This window comes from Saccopteryx bilineata, chromosome 5, assembly GCF_036850765.1.
Source record: "Saccopteryx bilineata isolate mSacBil1 chromosome 5, mSacBil1_pri_phased_curated, whole genome shotgun sequence".
Taxonomy (NCBI): domain Eukaryota; kingdom Metazoa; phylum Chordata; class Mammalia; order Chiroptera; family Emballonuridae; genus Saccopteryx; species Saccopteryx bilineata.
The window spans coordinates 52,670,505-52,688,283 of record NC_089494.1 but is presented as its reverse complement, the minus strand read 5'-3'; the positions used below and the strand labels follow the sequence as shown (position 1 = coordinate 52,688,283).

At 37.3% G+C, this 17,779-nt stretch overlaps 1 protein-coding gene across 4 annotated transcripts in view; it reads right to left on the bottom strand.

Moving 5' to 3' along the window:
- NCKAP1 (NCK associated protein 1) overlaps window positions 1–17,779 on the bottom strand; it is a 130,461-nt gene that overhangs the window by 96,329 nt on the left and 16,353 nt on the right. For 2 of the 4 annotated variants that reach the window (XM_066279298.1, XM_066279299.1), the window contains exons 2-3: window positions 12,936–12,953; window positions 11,791–11,901 (exon numbers count right to left, since the gene is read on the bottom strand). In XM_066279298.1, coding sequence (XP_066135395.1) covers window positions 11,791–11,901; window positions 12,936–12,953 — 129 coding nt within the window. The remainder of the gene's footprint in view (window positions 1–11,790; window positions 11,902–12,935; window positions 12,954–17,779) is intronic. The other 2 variants (XM_066279300.1, XM_066279301.1) reach the window with 1 other exon arrangement.

Here is a 17,779-nt window from a genome sequence, read left to right as displayed (position 1 = left end):
AGGAAGGAGGGGGGGGGGGGGGTGGAGAAGCAAATGGGCACTTCTCCCATGTGCCCTGGCCGGGAATTGAACCCGGGTCCCCCGCACGCCAGGTTGACGCTCTACCGCTGAGCCAACCGGCCAGGGCCTATAATAGAAAGTTTTAAAAAGAGTTGATAAGTTTGGGTCCTGACACAGATCTAAGACAATGTTTGAATAAATGAAAGCTAACGGTCCTGGCCACTTGGCTCAGCAGCAGAGCATCGGCCTGGAGTGTGGAAGTCCTGGGTTCAATTCACAGTCAGGGCACACAGGAGAAGCGACCATCTGCTTCTCCACCACTCCTGTCTCTTCACCTCCCACAGCCATAGCTCTTGAGCAAGTTAGCCCTATGAGCTGAGGATGGCTTCATGGCCTTGCCTCAGGCACTAAAATAACTCGGTTGCTGAGCAATGGAGCAAGCCCCAGATGGGCACAGCACTGCCCCATAGAGGGTTTGCCAGGTGGATCTCAGTAGGGGTGCTAGCAGGAGTCTGTCTCTCTGCCTCTAGCAAAAGAAAGCTAACTAGGTTAAAGCATATCAAGTTGGTTCTGTCACTTATCAAACATTTGTTTAATGCCTCCATTGTGCCAAGCTATAGAGATAAAATATGGTGTTTAAAAACAAACTCTAACACTATGTCTCTGACCAATTTTACTGCCAATTATGATGGTTTTTGTAACTTTTTTTGTCTTTCCTTCAGTAACCTTGTAAGTTACTTAAATAAAAATAAAATTTTGCCTAACCAGGTGGTGGTGCAGTGGACAAAGCATCGACCTGGTCCACTGAGGACCAAGGTACAAAACCCCGAGGTTGCGCAGGCTCATCGGGCTTGAGCATGGAATCATAGACATGACCCCATGGTTGCTGGCTTGAGCCCAGAGGTCACTGGCTCAGCTGGAGCTCCCCATCTTCATCAAGGCACATATGAAAAAGCAATCAATGAACAACTAAAGTGGTGCAACTATAAACTGGTGCTTCACACTTTTCTCCTTCCTGTCTGTTGGTCTCTCTCTCTCTCTCTCTCTCTCATGCTTAAATATATATATATTTACATATAAACTTATATGTAAATATATACATTTACATATAAATATATATATAAACAAAATATATTATGGTACCTTGTAATAAATACTGTGTTCCTTGAGAGAAAAGATAAATAATCTTTATAACACAAAATACTGTATTCCCATTAAGTTTCACATTTTAATTATCTAATTATTTCAATTACAGTCTGTACCTCAGTACAGGATCCATAAACTATCCTTGTGGCACACTTCTCACTAAAAATGTCTTCATTCTTAGGGACCTCAGACCTGCTTTAACATATATACGATAATAATTTATATCATTTTCCCACTACTTTGGGAATCATATTCAAAATTTTACACTAAAATTTATAACAAATAGGCAAGTTCCATAATGATGCTTTTGTGCCAATTTTTTTATTGTTTTAAAAACCACAAGCTAGCCTGACTGGGCGGTGGCACAGTGCACAGAGCGTCGAACTGGGATGTGAAGGGCCCAGGTTTGAGACCCCGAGGTTGCCAGCTTGAGCGCGGGCTCGTCTGGTTTGAGCAAAAAGCTCACCAGCTTGGACCCAAGGTCGCTGGCTTGAGCAAGGGGTTAGTGGGCCTGCTGAAGGTCAAGACACATATAAGAAAGCAATCAATGAACAACTAAGGTGTTGCAATGAAAAACTGATGACTGATGCTTCTCGTCTCTCTCCATTCCTGTCTGTCTCTATCTATCCATCTCTCTGACTCACTCTGTCTCTGTAAAAAAACAAAACAAAACAAAACAAAAACCACAAGCTAGCTTTTAGATGTAAATGCAACACAACACAGGAAGAGGAAAAATTAAGTTTAAAATTTTTCATTAAAACAGTTTTAATGACACTTTTTTAACACTTGCTTAAAATGCTCTTTAAAATTTCTTGGACAAGAAAATTTTTCCTGTTAATAAAGAGTTTCAACTATTTTCTCTATCCCAGGACATAACAGATTTCCATCTATATGCTCACAACCAAATTATGGAAAACAAACTTTTTATTTTTATGTAAATATATTTATTTTACTAGATTGAGAGAGGGAGGGAATGAAAAACACCCATCTGTTCCTGTATGTGCCCTGAGCAGGGATCAAACCCGCAATCTTGGTTTACCAAGATGATGCTCTACCTACCAGGCGAGGGCCTTCTAATGGGATTTAAAAACATGCGAGTGGGAACAGTTGCCAGTGAAACAATCAAGAATTAACAATTTTGGGCTACAAAATATTATTCGCCTTTTTGTAAGTGCCTATTTTAGAAACTTCAGAAAAAAATTCTACTGGCATTTTTACTGAAACAATCCCTCTCTTTTCATGAAGAATGCTGCTTCTAAAACTGGGGACAAGTGGTACTGGTATTACATGAATCAAAACAGAAACTGTGCTAACCAGCAATTCTCCCAGACTCCCGAGATAAAGTAAGCACACTATGTAGCACATATTTATACAATGACTCAAAATCACAAATAAGAAGGAAAAAAAAACTACTGTGGTATCAATACCATTTTTTCATCACTTAGTAGATAGATATCTGCAAGTTCCTATCAATCTCTGATGCTATTGTTATTCCCAGTCCTAAAACCTCCACTAACTATATCCATGAGATTAAAAAACATAATAAAACTTAACTCCTCATTACTTATTTCCTAACCCAAGCTGGCTAGGAACTTCTCAAGAGTATTTTGTTAGGTCCAGATCAAAACCTGAGATCACAACTTCACAAATACCCATTACATAATACTTAAACAGATAAAAAACAACATTAACACCATTCATTACACAGAATAGCTGTAAAGGCCACATGACAAAACTCAGAATTTTCAAACAAAACCACAAGAGTAAATTCTTAAGTAATCATAACAATCAACAGTATGTACAACTGATTTTATAGGTTAAACAAAGAATCACCACATGACCCAGTAATTCCACTCCTAGGTACATACAGGGTGGGGCAAAAGTAGGTTTACAGTTGTTCATACTGAAAGTAATACAATAATTAATAAATAATACTGTGTCATGTCATGTACTCACAATTATACACCTCCTTTTGCCCATCAAGTCTATCCAAGAAAAATGAAAACATATGTTCATACAAGTTTTACACCAGGGGTCGCGAAACTTTTTACACAGGGGGCCAGCTCACTGTCCCTCAGAACACTGGATTTGGCCGGACTTTAAAAAAGAACTATGAACAAATCCCTATGCACACTGCACATATCTTATTTTAAAGTAAAAAAAAAACCAAAACAGGAACAAATACAATATTTAAAATAAAGAACAAGTAAATTTAAATCAACAAACTGACCAGTATTTCAATGGGAACTATGCTCCTCTCACTGACCACCAATGAAAGAGGTGCTCCTTCTGGAAGTGCGGCGGGGGCCGGATAAATGGCCTCAGGGGGCCGCATGCGGCCCGCAGTTTGGGGACCCCTGTTTTCCACAAATGTTTATAGCAGCATTATTCGTAATAGTCGAAAAAGCAGAGGAAGACAAGATGGCACTGGAGTAGGTGGACGTACCAACTCCCACCTCCCAGAACCAAAGGGGATTACAAACTAATTTTAAGAACTATCATCTGGAAAAATCAACTTTGGACTAAACTAAGAGGACTCTTCAACCAAGGAACAGTGAAGAAGCCACACCGAGACTAGTAGGAAAAGTGCAAATGTGGAGAAGGTTGCCCAGCTCCTTGGAGCGAACGGCAGCCGGGAGAGACTCACGTGGCGGGAAGAGAGTTTAGCAGAGAAGAGAGGGTCCTGAGTCCCAGGAACAAAGCCCCAACCTGCAGCCCCAGAGCCTAGAAGAGGCGTATGGACAGTATTTAGCTGGAAACAAGTCAGGATACTGTTTGTGAGAAAAAGACTGATTTCTCAGACCCAGGATTCTTCTTAAAGGGACCGCACAGAAAACCTCTCTCACAACCACTCACCCGGGGCTCTGGGGAACAGGGGGAGGGGAGAGGACCAGAGTAGCAGGAAGAGAGTGTAATCTAGGAGGCACAGGGAGAAACACTTTGAGAGACAGCCACCCTAACCCCTGGGATGAGTCACTCCCCAAATCTAAAGTGAATATTTCCCCTGGAAACAGCAACACCAGCAAAGGGAAGCAGGACACCAGCCAAACAAACTCTCCTGTGGTACTTGGAGTGGAGTCACTTAGAAGGAGGGAGCTTTCGGGACTACAATAGTGAGTGTTAGGATCTGAGCTGCAGCGCCTGCACCCACACGGCTGAGGGCTCATCAGAGGGCAGGACACGGAAGTGCGGTTCTGTCGACAAGGGCAGAACCCGGCTAGCCACCACTGAGGCCCAGGTGTGACCTCAGTCTTGCCTGGCTGGGGAGGACGGGGCGTACAAAAGCGGTCAAGCCCAGCTGCGGGCCACCTGTAATCCAGCCTGCAGGAGAAGGGCAGGAGCCCTAGAAGGGGTGGAGACAGGCCCTTAAGCAAGGGCGCAGGAGCACAGCCTTGCCCCGCCGGGGGAACCGAGGCTTGTGGCCTGACTTGGGAGCCAGCTCCTCCTGCAGGGGTGAAGTCAAAAGGCCAGAACAGTCGAAGACCCGCTTCTGAGCTGAGCGTGGGCACGCAGTCCCGCCAGGCCTGTGGAGCCAAGGCTTGCAGCCATTCCACAAGCAGGCTCCTCCTGCAAGGGCGAGGCGGAAGCCCGGAAACGGGCAAGACCCGCAGCTGAGCAAAGGTGCTGCCACTGACCTCAGGGCCCAGCATAACACCACCCATGGGGGCGGGGCAAAGCCCAGTGCCACCAAGGCTTGTACACCAGAGCAAGTGATCACAGCCACCCCATGAAGGAAAGGCGGAAACCACAGCAACAGCCCTAAGGGCAGGCACCGGCAACGCAGCAACAGCAGAGGGGGGGGGTGGATCCCAGTCGGGTGCATGCGGGAGTCTGTCTGACTGCCTCCCCGTTTCCAGCTTCAGAAAAATTAAAAAATAAAGAATAAAATGGCAATAAACAATTATATATCAATAATAACCTTAAATGTAAATGGATTAAATGACTCAATCAAAAGACATAGGGTAGCTGCGTGGATAAGAAAACAGGACCCATACATATGCTGTCTACAAGAGACACACCTTAAAAAAAAGATGCACATAGACTGAAGATAAATGGATGGAAAAAAATGTTTCACGCAAATGGAAATGAATAAAAGCTGGGGTAGCAATACTTATATCAGACAAAATGGACTTTAAAACAAAGACTATAGTAAGAGATAAAGAAGGTCACTACATAATGATAAAGGGAGTAATCCAACAGGAAGATATAACCATTATAAATATCTATGCACCTAATATAGGAGCACCTAAATATATAAAGCAAACTTTGATGGATTTAAAGGGAGAGATCAACAGCAATACTATAATAGTAGGGGATTTCAATACCCCACTAACATCACTAGATAGATCCTCAAGAAAGAAAATTAACAAAGAAATAGCAGACTTAAAGGATATACTATATCAACTCGATTTAATAGATATCTTCAGAACCGTTCACCCTAAAACAGCAGAATATACATTCTTTTCAAGCACTCATGGTACATTCTCTAGAATAGACCACATGTTAGGGCACAAAAGCAGTCTCAACAAATTTAAGAAGACTGAAATCATATCGAGCACTTTCTCTGATCACAATGGCATTAAACTAGAAATTAACCACAACAGAAAAACTGAAAAATACTCAAACACTTGGAAACTAAATAGCAAGTTATTAAATAACAAATGGGTAAACAATGAGATCAAAGAAGAAATTTAAAAATTCCTAGAAACGAACGATAATGAGCATACATCAACTCAAAATTTATCGGACACGGCAAAAGCAGTCCTGAGAGGGAAGTTCATAGCATTACAGGCATGCCTCAAGAAGCTAGAAAAAGCTCAAATAAACAACTTGACCCTACATCTAAAAGAACTAGAAAAAGAACAGCAAGTAAAGCCCAGAGCTAGTAGAAGGAAGGAAATAATAAAGATCAGAGCAAAAATAAATGACATAGAGGCTAAGGAAACAATACGTAGGATCGATGAAACCAGGAGCTGTTTCTTTTAAAAGGTAAACAAGATCAATGAACCTTTAACCAGACTCACCAAGAAAAAAAGAGAGAGGACTCAAATAAATAAAATTAGAAACGAGAGGGGAGAAATAACAACTGACACAACAGAAATACAAAATATTGTAAGAAAACACTATAAAGAACTGTATGCCAAAAAAACTAGACAACCTAGATGAAATGGATAAATTCCTTGAAACATAAAATCTTCCAAAAATTAATCTGGAAGAATCAGAAAACCTAAACAGACCAATTACAACAAATGAGATTGAAACAGTTATCAAAAAACTCCCAAAAAAGAAAAGTCCTGGGCCTGATGGCTTCACAAGTGAATTCTACCAAATATTCAAAGAAGAAACTCCTATCCTTCTTAAGCTATTTCAAAAAATTCAAGAGGAAGGAAGACTTCCAAGCTCCTTTTATGAGGTGAGCATAATTCTGATTCCAAAACCAGGCAAAGACAACACAAAGAAAGAAAATTATAGGCCAATATCCCTGATGAATTTAGATGCTAAAATCCTCAACAAAATATTAGCAAACTGGATCCAGTAATATATGAAAAAAATCATACACCATGATCAAGTGGGATTTATTCTGGGAAGGCAAGGCTGCTACATATTCACAAATCAATCAATGTGATTCATCGCATAAACAAAAGGAAGGAGAAAAACCACATGATAATTTCAATAGATACAGAAGAAGCATTTGATAAAATCCAGCACCCATTCATGATCAAAACTCTCAACAAAGTGGGAATACAGGGAACATACCTCAACATGATAAAGGCCATCTATGACAAACCCACAGCCAACATCATACTCAATGGGCAAAAATTAAAAGCAATCCCCTTAAGATCAAGAACAAAGCAGGGGTGCCCCCTTTCACCACTCTTATTCAGCATAGTTCTGGAAGTCCTCGCCGCAGCAATCAGACAAGAAAAAGAAATAAAAGGCATCCAAATTGAAAAAGAAGAAATAAAACTATCATTATTTGCAGATGATATGATATTATATATAGAAAACCCTGAAGTCGCAGTAAAAAAACTACTAGACCTGATAAGTGAATTCAGCAAGGTGGCAGGATATAAAATTAATACTCAGAAATCATAGGCATTTTTATACACTAACAATGAACTGTCAGAAAGAAAAATTAAGGAATCAATCCCCTTTAAAATTGCAACCAAAAAATAAAGTACCTAGGAATAAATTTAACCAGGGAGATTAAAGACTTGTACTGGGAAAATTATAAAACATTGATTAAAAAAATCAGGGAAGATACAAACAAGTGGAAGCATATACCGTGCTCATGGTTAGGAAGAATAAACATCATTAAAATGTGTATATTACCCAAAGCAATTTATAAATTCAATGCAATACCGATTAAAATACCAATGACTTACACTTCAAAGATATACAACACATATTCCGAAAATTTATATGGAACCAAGAGAACACGAATAGCCTCAACAATCCTGAAAAGGAAGAATAAAGTGGAGGTATCACACTTCCAGATATCAAGTTATACTATAAGGCCATTATACTCAAAACAGCCTGGTACTAGCATAAGAATAGGCATATAGATCAATGGAACAGAACAGAGAACCCAGAAATAAACCCACACCTTTATGGACAACTGATATTTGACAAAGGAGGTAAGAGCATACATTGGAGTAAAGACAGCCTCTTCAACAAATGGTGTTGGGAAAATTGGAAAGCTACCTGCAAAAAAATGAAACTAGACCACCAACTTACACCATTCACAAAAATCAACTCAAAATGGATATAAGACTTAAATGTAAGCCGTGAAACCATAAGCATCTTAGAAGAAAACATAAGCAGTAAGCTCTCTGACATTTCTCACAGCAATGTATTTGCCGATTTGTCTTCACAGGCAAGTGAAATAAAAGACAGGATAAACAAATAGGACTATATCAAACTAAAAAGCTTCTGCACAGCTAAAGACAATAAGAACAGAATAAAAGGACAAACTACACAATGGGAGAATATATTTGACAATGCATCTTATAAGGGGTTAATAACCAAAATTTATAAAGAACTTGTAAAACTTAATACCAGGAAGACAAACAATCCAATCAAAAAATGGGCAAAAGAGGCCCTGGCCGGTTGGCTCAGAGGTAGAGCGTCGGCCTAGCGTGTGGAGGACCCGGGTTCAATTCCCGGCCAGGGCACACAGGAGAAGCGCCCATTTTGCTTCTCCACCCCTCCACCGCACCTTCCTCTCTGTCTCTCTCTTCCCCTCCCGCAGCCGAGGCTCCATTGGAGCAAAGATGGCCCGGGCGCTGGGGATGGCTCTGTGGCCTCTGCCTCAGGCGCTAGAGTGGCTCTGGTTGCAACATGGCAACGCCCAGGATGGGCAGAGCATCGCCCCTGGTGGGCAGAGCATCGCCCCATGGTGGGCGTGCCGGGTGGATCCCGGTCGGGCGCATGCGGGAGTCTGTCTGACTGTCTCTCCCTGTTTCCAGCTTCAGAAAAATGCAAAAAAAAAAAAAAAAAAAAAAAAAAAAAATGGGCAAAAGAAATGAATAGACACTTCTCCAAAGAGGATATACAGATGGCCAATAGGCATATGAAAAAATGTTCAACATCAATATCATTAGAGAAATGCAAATTAAAACCACAATGAGATATCACCTCACACCAGTCAGAATGGCGCTCATCAACAAAACAACACAGAATAAGTGCTGGCAAGGATGTGGAGAAAAGGGAACCCTCCTGCACTGCTGGTGGGAATGCAGACTGGTGCAGCCACTGTGGAAAACAGTATGGAGATTCCTCAAAAAATTAAAAATCGAACTGCCTTTTGACCCAGCTATCCCACTGTTAGGAATATACCCTAAGAACACCATAGCACTATATGAAAAGAAGTAATGCACCGCCATGTTTATGGCAGCATTGTTCACAATAACAAAGATCTGGAAACAGCCCAAGTGTTCGTCAGAGGACGAGTGGATTAAAAAGCTTTGGTACATATATACTATGGAATACTACTCAAACATAAGAAATGATGACATCGGAACATTTACAACAACATGGATGAACCTTGATAACATTATACTGAACGAAATAAGTAAATCAGAAAAAACTAAGAACTATATTCCATACATAGGTGGGACATAAAAATGAGACTCAGAGACATGGACAAGAGTGTGGGGGTTATGGGGTGGGAGGGAGGAGAGGGAAGGGAATGGGGAGGGGAGGGGCACAAAGAAAACCAGTTAGAAGGTGACGAAAGACAATTGGACTTTGGGTGATGGGAATGCAGCATAAGCAAATGGCAAAATAACCTAGAGCTGTTTTCTCTGAACATATGTACCCTGATTATCAATGTCACCCATTAAAATTAGTCAAAAAAAAAAAAGGCCGAAACAACCCTAACATCAATCAACTGATAAATGGATAAATAAAATGTGTTACAGCCACAGAATGAAGTATTTTTGGCAATAAAAAGAAATAAAGTACTGATACATGCTACAACTTGGATAAAATTTGATAACCTTATACTAAGCGAAAGAAGCCAGTCAAAAAAGCACCACATGGAACATGATTCTATTTATATGAAAGCTCCAGAACAGGCAATTCAGGATGTAGATTAGTGTTTGCTTAGGGATGGAGGTTGGCAGGGATTACTGCTAATGAGTTCAAGGTTTCTTTTTGGAGTGATGAAAATGTTCTAAAATTGATTGTGGTATTGGATGCACAACTCTGTGGATTTACTAAAAACCACTGAACCATACACTTTAAATAGTTTAACTGTATGGTATGTGAATATCTCACTAAAGCTGTTATTTTAAAAATCCATCTTGTGATGCAAGTTGAGAAAGGAAATAAAACAACTGGAGGGAAAAAACAGCATTATTATTAACAGTTTGCCCAGTGAATCAAGAAAAGCAAAATTTCCTTATTTACTCTTTAACAATAAGTTTTACTGTCATTAAAGTGATTATATATTTAATCAGATCTTGTCAATTTTCTAAGAAAATTAATCTTAAAATGTTCTCTGAGGAGCTCAGAGATTGCATGAGCCATGAGAAAGAGGTGCACTATATAAAATTAAATATAAGACAGATTTTCATTATAAAACCTTTCTCATTCAGACTAAGTATATAACCTCTCAGATTAGTTAGCTCATTAATGTCAATAACTAAGAGTTCTCAACACAAATTAAGAACTAGTAAGTGTGTGCTTTGAATCACCCATTTGAATCATCATAACCAGGAACTAACTGCAATACCATAATATATCAATGACAAAACATAACTGTCTATGAAACAAAGAGAGAACTTCATTAACCTGTATTCATAAAAAACAGACTTTAAAAAAATTTTAAAGCACATTACCAGACTTATTTTATTAATTCTAACTGGTATTTTTCCCTCTGTATTAAAATATTTAAAGCAAAAGTGTTGTCAACAGTCTGAACTATAAATCTTGAATGAACATACATAATTTGAGGAAACCAAGTGATAACAAAATATTTTTAAACAGAGCTTCTTAAAAGTAGGGAGATAGCCTGACCAAGCGGTGGAGCAGTGGATAGAGCATCGGACTGGGATGCGGAAGAACCCAGGTTCGAAACCCCAAGGTCTCCAGCTTGAGCGCGGGCTCATCTGGTCTGAGCAAGGCTCACCAGCTTGGCCCAAGCTCGCTGGCTCCAGCAAGAGGTTACTTGGTCTGCTGAAGGCCTGCGGTCAAGGCACATATGAGAAAGCAATCAATGAACAACTAAGGTGTCACAATGCGCAATGAGAAACTAATAATTGATGCTTCTCATCTCTCCCCTCCTGTCTGTCTGTTCCTGTCTGTCCCTCTCTCTGTCTCTGTTAAAAAAAAAAAAAAAAAGTAGGGAGATAATATATAAAAGGAAATTTCTAGACTACGTTAGTACATAAATAAAAAAGATAGCAAAAATGGTAACATGAGACTATCAAAGAAAAAAATAAAAGTAAAGAGAGAAGACATGCGGCAAGATTCCAAGCTAGTAAAATTCACATGAAAAGGCCATGGCATGGTAAGGTGAAAACAACTCTAATTTTCTAAAATTAGTTATTCATAGAAGTTATTATAAAGAACTATAAAAAGATATATATCAGGAAGACTCTGATTATGGCTATATTTTAATACTAAGAAAAACTGCCTTATCTGAGAAAGTATGAGATATAAAGATCTTAACATCATCACCTATAATATTACTAAATTTCAGAAATGGGTTCCTCAATTATAAAAATACTAAAGAAACAAATATATTTTAAAACTAAACCTAATTACAAAAAATATATGCTCTGTAACAACACTATCAAAATAAAATTTATGACTATATGAAAAAACTCCCATACTAATCATGCAAATATTTGAAATATATTCATATCTATTACCTTACTCTGTTGCAACTTGAAAGGGAAAAAGTATATAGAAAATTAAGATCTCATGTTGTGTATAATAAATGACAGTGTAGCTCAGAATCATCATCTCCATGTTCAGATATAAGAACATTGTCTCTAAAAACCCTTAATCAATGTAGGTAATTTGTATATCAAAACATAAAGAATTAGATAAATAAGAGCTACTTCAAGCATTCTACTGATCATTACTTTCCCTTGCTGGCTAAAATCAGGGAATACAAAGATTTAGATGACTTACATTGTTGTTTCGGGTTTCCACAGCAGGAAATTTTCTGACTATGAATTTCACAGCAGATTCCAGATTTTTGTCAATAAGGTAGGATGGTTTTGCCTTGGGATCTCCACATGCCTATAAAAAAACAGTAATTTAAAAAGTGAAATGCATCCCTCTAAAACCAAGAAATAGCAAATCTGTAATTAGAATTTAGATATTTATTGTTTTTGGTGAGCAGGTGATAAAATGAATAGGCAAAGTGCAGGGATTGTCATAGCTGAAATATGCAATGGGAGACAGTACAGAGATGCTCTTCTACTGAAAAAAATGCATGGAAAGTTTTAAAGCAGTTAGTGCAGAACAGCAGTGAAGGAAAAAGCTCAAACCTAAAAACAAAAGAAAAAAAAGAAAAAAAAAGTTCTTGGTTTGAGGTAGGATTGTATTCACCTGAAGCTAATAAAATACTACAAAATTAAATATTCAGTAAAATACTAGAAATGTTTCTTTCTAAGTGTTATAAAATAAAAGCTTATGCTTAAATCTCTTTTCCAAAATGTTTTCCTCATTCACTTTAAGCGTTTTGATATAAGAGCCCTAGTTCAAAAGAACCGGAAGCTGCTAAAATTATCTTTATAGTACTAAAGTGTGTTGCCTGTTCCTCTGAACATCTGAGTTACAGCAGTGTTTTCCATCATACCAGCAGCACTTCAAACAATTAATCTAACATCTGTTCTATATATATCTCATAAGCACAGAAATGTTTACATTTTGACCACATCAGCAGTACAGCATTCTCCATAGTAATATACACTACATAAATGTACGGTATTATGATTAGAAAGAACTTTTTATCTGCACTATTAGCAACACAGAATATAATTTTCAAAAATGCTCAGTTTCATTATGTGACATTTAATCAACTGCTTGCTAGTGAGATGTTATTTCTTAGGGAATTACTAAAATTATAACATTCCTATTTAACTTTTATTATTTCATTTTTTAAAAATGTGTCCTTTGAAATTTTGTATGAGGAAATACAGTACTACAATTTAATGTTTTTCATCATTTACTATATCTATGTTGTGGATTGCAGAGAGAGAAGTTATGAAACATGAAACTGATCTGAAAGCGGTCAAGCGGGCAGAGGGAAGGTGAAAAGCTTTGCAAACCTTCCAAACTTGTCCTTGCTGGGGAAGCATTGTAATAAAAAGAGAGAAAATTACGTGTAAACAATGATTGTCAAACTATGGCACACGTTTTAGTAGAGAACTTATGCACTGCAGACTATGAATACCAAAATAAGATAAGAAGTATATGGCACTACAATTTTAAAGGTCTTCTAAGTAGTAAATTGTAGTATACAATAGATTCATAGTTCATACTACTTATAGATGTATATATACTGTGTAAGGGTACAACCATGTCAGTTTCTTAGTGCTCTTTCTAATCAACTTAAGATATTTCTAGAAAGAAAAATAAAGACTACATGCAACTATAAAAAGAGAAAAACCATCATTGAAATTTTACATACCTTAAAAAGAAACGGTAGCCAAGAATAAGAATAAATCGTTATTGGATGACTTGTACTTCAGTTCAAATTGAAACTATTTTTCAAATATCACCTAACTTCCTTCCAAGCCAAACTCTAAAAATCAATGCATTCTTGTATTTCCCAAAAGGAAATAAGAATGCAGTAAGAATTCTGTTAATTTTCACACATAATTAGATACAACAAAATTAACTGTTAAAAAATTTAGAACTTTGTAATCTTTAACCAGATTTCTATAACATAAATATTAAAATATTTAACTTTTCCTCAGAACAAACTATCATTATTTAATATAAATTCATCTTCCCATTATCCACTTCCCAAAAAATGCTAGCTATAAAATAAGAATAACTAAGAACTACATAACTAAAAATTTTATCCAATAAATAGCTACAGATGAGCATTTCCTTACATCAGTGGTATAATGAAAATCAAGTTTCATAAATATGCCTGAGGTAGTGCAGAATTCTACAGTGATTCCAATTATATTCAGTTTTTTTGATGACATGTATTATCTTTTACATTCTATTTATTTTAAAAATAAGCTATCTACTCTAACAAAATTAGTGATTATCAGTAATAAAAATGATAGCCTACCATACCCATTTCCCATGATCACAAATTTTACTATGCAAGAATTTAGTCAAGTAACTAAAAAATATATATATGAGCAGCTCTTCCTTCTTACAATAAAAACAAAAAAGAATGTAATGTCATTTGAATGGAAAACTAAATGGTTGTATAATCTCCTTTCCTTGAAATTGATTTACTGCTCACACTGCTCAATGAACCATATCTGAACATACTACATTGGGATGGAATAAGCCATAAAGGTTAAGAAAACAGACTCCAAAATAAGACTGACTGGGTTTCAATCGTCACCACTTACTAGTCATGAGACCATGACTATATATAACATGACATCTCCTAGTCTCAGTTTCTTCATGTGTAAATGGGGAAATCTGTACTTACCTCATAGGATCAGTATGAGGATTAGGAAAGAGACAGATAAGCAATGTACAGATTCAGCAAAAGGACTGGCACATAAACGCTCTAAAAATGTTAGCTGTAGTGAATAATTGCTATAATAATTATTATTACCCAAGTAAAAGTCTCATATGAAAAGTAATCACACAATAGTGTTTGTCATAGTAAACAGAACTAGCAATAATGACTACAATTCCCTCTTCTAAACACATATTTCTTCATTTACCCTAAGTCCAAACATAACCAATCTGTTGTACTTATAGAAAGAGTTTAACCCAGTAGTTCAGAACATGGGTTATAAGATGGGCTCTCCATTTTCAATTTCTCGGTCAATCATGTCCTATCTGTGTAATCACGAGAAAGTGACTACTTCTCTGTCTCAGCTTCTTCTTCGGTTAAATGGGTAATGATAATTACAATCTACCCTAAAAAGTTTTGGGGTCCATTACAAGGCTCTGTGTGTATATGCATCTATGTGCACATGCAGAAGTGTGCACAATTTACAGGAGCACTCAAAAATTACCAATTAAAAAAAGGATCTGCCTGACCTGGGGTGGTGCAGTGGATAAAGCAGTGACGTGGAATGCTGAAGTTGTCACTCCAAACCCCAGGCTTGCCCAGTCAAGGAACATACAGGAAGCAACTACTACAAATTGATGTTCTCGTATTTCCCCCCACCCTTCTCTTTCTCCTCTCTCTAAAATTAGTAAATAAAATCTTTAAATAAATAATTTCAAGGATCATAGATACTACTGAAAAGTACTAGGCCTCATTTTATTTTTTCTGAAACCAACCTACTTGATTTACTTAAATCCAACACACTTGTGAGTAGTCAGGCAAAAAAAAAAAAAAATACAAGAAAAATAAATGACTAAAAGCAAACATCTAGGTAAATACATACTAGCAAAATTCCATACTTAATAATTCACTGAAGAATTTCCTACAATACTAAAGCAGTTGAGCAAAAACTAAATAACTAGATGTCTCAATTTATAAAGACTAGTCTTCTTCTCCACCCTATATCAAGAAATTTCATTTTGAGGACACTGAGGACAACGTAACTGTAGACAACCTATCTTTAAGAAAATAGCCTGCAGTGGGTACCCCTGCAATTCTATCTCATCCTACTACAACTACAATATTATACAAAACTAACCTTTTACTCTTAAGAGTATCACACTTTGAAGTGCCACATTTAAGAAAATGGTATACACTAGTAAATTTAGTTATCAATATATTTTAGACTAATACTGTATGCTTCAGACAGGTTTAACAAGAAGACTAAACCAGAAAATTTAACAAGTTACCAATTCAGTTAAATGAGTACTTCTATCCTCCCAACTCTACTCCCTCAAAAGAGTACAGGGCAAGATTCCATCTAAATCCCTGAACTGTGCAGCCTTACTTCACTGGACAAAAAAGGAACAACTGTATATCTAAACCACAAAGAAAAAAGATCACCACACCAAAATCTTAATTATGTTTTTACTTTATCTTGACTCAGAATAATTTCACAATGCATAAAATACTATAATTTAAAATTCTAGAACAGCAAAAGCTATTTTAAATATTTATACATGTAAATTTCTAGTTCTCAAAATTGAAATTTTATCTTCAATGAGTATTTTAATTATCTTTAAAATCAATAAAATTTGGATTACTTAATGTGACAGATAAAATTATACTATTGTTAAAGGAAACACATATAAGAATTAAGAACTACGAGTCAAACCTGACCAGGCGGTGGTGCAGTGGATAGAGCGTCGGACTGGGATGTGGAAGGACCCAGGTTCAAGACCCCGAGGTCGCCAGTTTGAGCGTGGGCTCATCTGGTTTGAGCAAAGAGCCCACCAGCTTGAACCCAAGGTCTCTGGCTCCAGCAAAGGGTTACTCGGTCTGCTGAAGGCCCGCAGTCAAGGCACATATGAGAAAGCAATCAATGAACAACTAAGGTGTTGCAACACGCAATGAAAAACTAATGATTGACGCTTCTCATCTCTCTGTTCCTGTCTGTCCCTCTCTCTGACTCACTCTCTCTGTAAAAAAATAAAATAAAAAAATAATTAGCCTGACCTGCGGTGGCGCAATGGGTAAAAGCATTGACCTGAAACGCTGAGGTTGCTGGTTCAAAACCCCGGGCTTGCCTGGTCAAGGCACGTATGGGAGTTGATGCTTCCTGCTCCTCCCCCCCCCCCCTTCTCTCTCTCTCAGCTTCTCTCTAAAATGAATAAAATCTAAAAAAGAAATAAAAATAAATTAAAATCTTTAAATAAAAAAAAAAAGAACTATGAGTCAAATAGATCACAATCCATATAACTTTAGGCTTAACCCCTGAGGCTCAGTTCTCTAATCCATAAATTGAGGATGCTACTACTACTACTATCACTACAGATTTAATTGAGCAGATTGTTCAGATTTTTAAAGACAAAATGTACCTAAAGTGGTTATTTCAGTGCTTGGCACATAAGTACTTAATAAGTTCTAAACAACTATTTTCTATTTTTTAAAATAAAACTTTTCAAAACAGATGGGATATCTTTAGAATGAGTTCTAAATTATCAAAATAAGATTTTCATTTAACCAATGCCAGGCCAGTATTGATTGTCAATTCCATATCCCCAACTTCATTTTTCCACAAAACAAAAATACATTATACTAAAAATAAAGTACATAGATGTCTCAGAAAACCATTTATTTTATTCAGGCCACAGAATGTCTTTGACTAAAAATCTCAAGATCCGACTTTATATGATTTTAAAGTATGATTTTGAAACAAATCTTTCTGCCAATCTACTACCAAAATCTTTTCCCAGATTCTTCCCTAGATGTCACACACATTATACCACAACCTAATTTTACATGGTTAATGTTCCTTTTTTCTTCAGAACTTACCACAATGTTAAAAAAATCAAATAGGTAAAAATAGTTCTATATCAACTGATAAAAAATTAAGCCAACAATCAAGAAAAAATAAATAAAAAACAGAAGAGGCGGGAACAAAAGTATCATTGACTAGTTACCCGCGCTGTGCGAAACACCTAAGCTTTAGGAATTATCTAAATCAGGGGTCTCAAACTCAACTCAGCATGTGGGCCACAGAGCAAGATCACAGCCATTCGGCGGGCCACACTAGGTCTACAAAAGGCAACTGTTACGCAACACTTTTCTCACTGCAGTTGAAAACAAAAAAAAGTCAGTACAACAAGCACAATCATACATGCAGTTTACTCAGTGTCACAAAACGACCAGAAACTGTAGTTCGCATCACAACTGCTGTTAACTAAGCTAATATCTAGCTAGGATGCTAGAGAAATGAAAAATACAAGTAGGCCCCTAGGTTTACTTAATTTTATCCAAAATATTTTGAACTTCGTGGATTAGTCTGCGGGCCGCACAAAACTGAGTTGCTCAGGGTTGCACTGTGAAAGATTCCAAAGCATTAAAATATGCCTCCCCCAAAATCTATTAAAATGTCTT